Genomic DNA, 5,157 nt, shown 5'->3' with positions numbered 1-5,157 from the left:
TAGATTTATGAATTTTGGTACAAGGTGTTATTAGGCCAATAGGTTAGGTTAGGTTAGGTTATAAAGGCAGCTAGTTATCAACCAGCTCACTTGGGTCCATTAAATTATTAGGCCAATATGTACCATTGTCAAAAAAAGGGCGAAATTGGACCACTGCCACGAGCACCTTCACCTTCAACTTCAAAAATTTATATCTGATATTATTCGCGTTGGATAATCAAAAAGGAAAAAAGCGGCAAGTTTCTTAAAAATAAATTGAGAAATTAAAATTTTTGTGCTTAACCAGACATCATGGCGACTTACAAATTCACGTTTTGTTGTTTGGTGCTTCCCACCTTAGCTTAATTCTAATATACACAGTTTTTACAAAAATGTATAATTGCTCATATTCAATATCAGAATTATAACTACTACTGCTTATTTTTGATAATTTTATATGTGCCTTAAAGTAAGTACTTCAGAAGTTCGTTTAAAACTAATTTGGTGTTGAATCATTATGAAGAAAAGAAATTATCGTTTATAGAATTTAGTTTTTTTTCCTAACTTAACGAAAAGAGTAATTTTTTAAATAAAATAGCACTAAAAGAATTTTCCAGGTTCTAAAAATAAATTCTAATGACAAAAAAAAAGGATCGTTAGAAAATTCCATTCCAACAAAAAGTTAAACGCTTTTAAAAATATGCAATTTCATGTAAGTGTTTTTGTTGTTTTTAATTCATGCAAAAATATTCAAGTATAAAGTACCGTTATATTGTTATTGTTGTCAAATTAGGCAAAGTTTTAGCATTTTCTTATTTTATAACAAGTGTTCTTTCATATTTGATAAAAAAAATATTTACTCAAATTGAAACACAAAAAAAAGATTTTTGTCCAGTTAGATTAAATTAAAAAAAAAGTGGAGAAAATCTCCACTATATTTAAATATATTTATTGTGACTTTAAAATGTATTAAATAGATATCTACCCAGCAGTTAAGCAAGTAGTCAATGTATCCCTTAAAGACAGTAATTGTCACAAATGTCTTATCACTTGGCTGACTCCATTTTATATATTTTGGTCATTTGACACGTGTGTGCACTTTGTAGTGCAGAGAGAAGACAATTGGTTACTTTATGCATCCCAAGTAATCTAGCGTGAAGACAATTGTCACTTAAGTGTCTCTAAGTAATCTAGAGTGTAGTCACTTTAAACGTTTTGTGAGTAATTCGTACAAACTGTTTTTTTACAGATTGTGTTAATATAAATCTCATACAGTTTATTTTTATTTTTGCTTAAGTATACTGATATCGCATGTAACATAGCATGAAGTCAATAGTCACTTTAGTGTCTCTTAGTAACCTATGGTGAAGTCACTTTAAAATTTTTTTTGTACTGCAGTTTATTTTACCCACCAGAAGCGTTGACTACCTTCGATCAGCTATCCGATAGTCACATTGTAATCAAAAGGGTCAATTGACCCCCTGCTTAGGACATGCACGTGTTAAAATAACTAGTCAAGTAGCTGATCAAGTAACTAGTTACAAAGCTAGCAATGTAACTGACGCTATGTAACCAGTTTGTGAATCCAATGCGTTGCCTACTTTGGACCAGCTATTAGACAGTCTCATTGTAATCAAAAAGAGACAATTGACCCCCTGCCTAGGACATGCCCGTGTTAAAATGACTAGTCACATGGCTATTGAAGTAACTAGCTCCCACCCTAAATGATGGGTAAAATCACTAGTTCGGTACTGTCTCCTAGAACTGCTGGGTAGTTAAAAACAACAATTCTAACAACAAGCATAACATCTATGCCACACGCAATTACATATGTACGTGTGAATGTGGTCATTATGAATAGTTTGTATAACGTGAATTTTGACATTCACATAAAATTCCATATGTATCGAATAAATGTCCCAATACATATGGAATACACACCGTGTGATTCCCTTTTAAAACGTTATCTAAATCATTAATATCGTATACGATATATAATTGTGACATTATAATTATGAACAGCCGCAGGGTATGTTATGAATAAATATTTATTAACTGCCTTAATCATTATGAACATTTTTATTCTATAGAATAATTATAAATTAATTTTTTTGTGTAATTGGTTGTTTTCATAAGCTTAGATAAAATAAAAATCGTTTACCATCTGCAAATAAAAAAAACTTATTTTTAATAATACATAGTTTCATATTGCTATTTTTAGTTGACATGAAACTTTTTATTTACAGATAACTAAAGTAGTTTTTGATATAAATCCGTTTTACTTGTATAACAACATTGTCTCAACGCTTTATTTTATTTTCTCCAAACAATAAATTTTGAATTTTAAAATGAATTTCAACAAATTGTTGTTTCTTCCTTTATATATTGCATTCACAACAGGGATGAAAAATTAAATATTTCTTCGGTATCAAAATATTATTATGTTTTAAAATTGTAAGTAATTTTCATATTAGTATAGATTTGTGTTACCAATAATCTATAAAAAATACTTTTATACTGATGATTTTGTATAGAAAAAAATGTTATTGTGATTTTAATTATAAAATACTGATAAAAACCAGATTTTTTTATAGAAAATTCAGTTATACACAAAATTTTCTATAGAAAATAGTTAGCTATAGCAGAAACTCATTCTGAGTTTATAGGAATTTATAAATTATTCTTAACACATAAGATACTGAAAATTATTTGAAAGTATCACCTGAGTCTCGGGAGTACCATGGTACTTTTCAATATTAAATAGTATAAAAGAGTACGATCGTATAAATTTGACCATCAATGATTCCCATAAACTAATAAAAGAAGAATTATATAATAATATTTTGTAATATGCGACAATAAACACATTTAAATTAAATTGCAATCATGTCTGTTGTTTTTATTTATATTTTTTTATTTTTCTTATTCCGCCTAAAACTATGCTGTAGTTTTGTGACACAATTGTTGTTTACTATGAATAAAACGAAAGACTAAAGACACCTACTCGTAAATGAGCATACACCTTGAATTTGTTCAGTAGCAAATAGTGGAGCTAAACGCAAAATATTTTAAGAATCAAAGATTTTGCTGTATTAACTAAATGATAAAGCTTTGTTATAAGCTATTGATATCTCTAAAAGGAGAAAAACATCAGCATCATAAAAACATAAATAAGTTATATGCAGCATTTGAAAAATCTGTTGCATCTTTTAACTGGACCGGAGTTTATAAAAAGACGATTTTTTTAATTTTATTGATTGTTTCTTGTGTCTCTTCTATATATACGTTCTCTAAATTTAAAAAAGTCTTCTGGCTGTGTTGGTTTCAATATAATTACCACCTTCAGTATTCAGATGATTAATATGATGAATTTTTAAACTCGTCATGAATACGTTGTTTGTTTAAATTTAAAATTGTTACCTTCACCTCTAGCTGGTAATTTTTAACTGGAAATTTGTAAGTTAACTGTAATAAAATATATTCAAGTGTTCGATGTCCAATTATTTCCTCGAGATTTTGTGGTTTAGCAAATATTTTCAACGTTACACACAAATAGTTAGTTGTGTGTAACGTTGGTTACAAAATTATTCATTCCTAAATTTTTGTGTAGTAATGAAATTTAGTGCTTTCATTGCTTTCGTTTTACGCAGCCTAATAGAAAAACATGAGAAAATTAACGAACCACTGCTAGTTACTGCCTTTTAATAGTTTTTTGTATTATATTCTGTTCTTAATAATTGACACTTGCTTGAAACATTATAGTATTTCCCTATAAAATATTGTAAACCCCCGATTAAAAACTCATTCATTATTTGTTTTTTTAATGTATTTTTTCTATATTTTGTATTTTATTCACTTAACCTAATGTTTATAACAATTTTGTTTGCTTTAGCTTAACGATAAACTGTCGCTAACAAATAACGTTAATGACAGATCGTATAACAGTTGACAAACGGGACTAGGATAAGGAAGGGGTTTTAGGGGGACATTGTGATAGTTTAACAAATTGGGATATTTTTTTCATGATATTCAACAGGAGGAATTAGTTTGGGGGGAAATTGCATTGTTTTGAGTATTTTTAGTTTGTTTAGATTTATCGTAGAATTTAATAACAGTTAAAACAACTTAAGCTTCAGGGGCAACGGGCAAATGAGCGCCTTGGGGTTGGAAACCGTTTTCATCGGCAACATAGTTGACGGTGTAGGTTTGACCATCATCAGCAACGAAGGAGAAAGAGCCCTTGACGACGATAGCTTCTTCATCAGTACCAACATTCTTCAATTGACCTTGAGCTTGAGCCTGAGAACCATCGCTAGTTTCGTAACTGTAATTGATAATAAAAATTGTTTATTAGTTTAATTTTGTAATTCCCTTCACCTCACTTTAAAAATATTTCCATAAAAATTATTGTAAAATTCAAAAATTTAATACGACAAATGTTTGTAAAGTGTTGCATAGAATAATTATTTGAAACACTTACGAGTATTGGAAGGATTCGGGTCCTACTTCGGATTCGGATCTCAAGATGACGGCATCTTCAGGACGGGGAGCAGCCAAAGCAACGGCGAAGAGAGCAGCTAATACAATGATGAATTTCATGTTGATTGATTTTTTGTTTGTTTCTAGTGCGTACTTCACTTGAAGAGTTGCTAAGATTGAATGATGCCTACGATGGTCTCTTGTTACAATTTATAGCAAAAAACGAAATGAAACAATTTGCATAATATTTACTACTAAAGAAGATTACCTAGATTTTTAAGAAAACTGTAAAGAATTCACAAAAGTAAATCAACAGAAATATACAAATTAATAAGAAACAAAAACAACCAAAAACCAGAAGTACCTTAAACAAAATAAGATGCGTGCAAAAAGCAGAAGATACAAAACAAAAAAGTTTCAAAAAAATTTTAAAATGGAAAAAAGCCATAAAACATATACAAAAAATAAATATATGTATTTAAATTAATAAAGCAACATGTTAATTTAAATCATATGAACTTGTGGCTGCTAAGTTTGGATCATTTTAGTTTTACTTTGTATTATATTTTATTATATTGTATTGTTTTTGTTTTCTATTTATTTGCTCTAAGGTCTTCTCACTGGAAACACAATTAATTTTTTGTATAATATTTATGATAAAAACTAAGAAATTAAATTTTTGGCTTGTGTTTACTATAC

At 28.9% G+C, this 5,157-nt stretch overlaps 1 protein-coding gene across 1 annotated transcript; it reads right to left on the bottom strand.

Annotated features, from left to right (window-relative positions):
- Window positions 1–3,787: 3,787 nt before the first annotated feature.
- LOC135953663 (larval cuticle protein 65Ag1-like) lies at window positions 3,788–4,637 on the bottom strand. The gene is made up of 2 exons (XM_065503629.1): window positions 4,460–4,637; window positions 3,788–4,303 (listed from the first exon to the last, which is right to left on the bottom strand). Exons 1-2 carry the CDS (start codon window positions 4,576–4,578, stop codon window positions 4,105–4,107), a joined length of 318 nt encoding a protein of 105 aa, XP_065359701.1. The 5' UTR covers window positions 4,579–4,637; the 3' UTR covers window positions 3,788–4,104.
- Window positions 4,638–5,157: the final 520 nt, after the last annotated feature.

The sequence above is a fragment of the Calliphora vicina genome, chromosome 3 (assembly GCF_958450345.1).
Source record: "Calliphora vicina chromosome 3, idCalVici1.1, whole genome shotgun sequence".
Taxonomy (NCBI): Eukaryota; Metazoa; Arthropoda; class Insecta; order Diptera; family Calliphoridae; genus Calliphora; species Calliphora vicina.
This window is presented reverse-complemented; position numbering and strand designations above follow the sequence as displayed.

Excerpts from the sequence above, each read along its gene's own strand:
- LOC135953663 (XM_065503629.1), bottom strand. The coding sequence starts at position 4,578 with ATGAAATTCATCATTGTATTAGCTGCTCTCTTCGCCGTTGCTTTGGCT. Across the intron at positions 4,304-4,459 it reads CCCGAATCCTTCCAATACTC|TTACGAAACTAGCGATGGTT; the intron begins GTAAGTGTTTCA and ends TATCAATTACAG.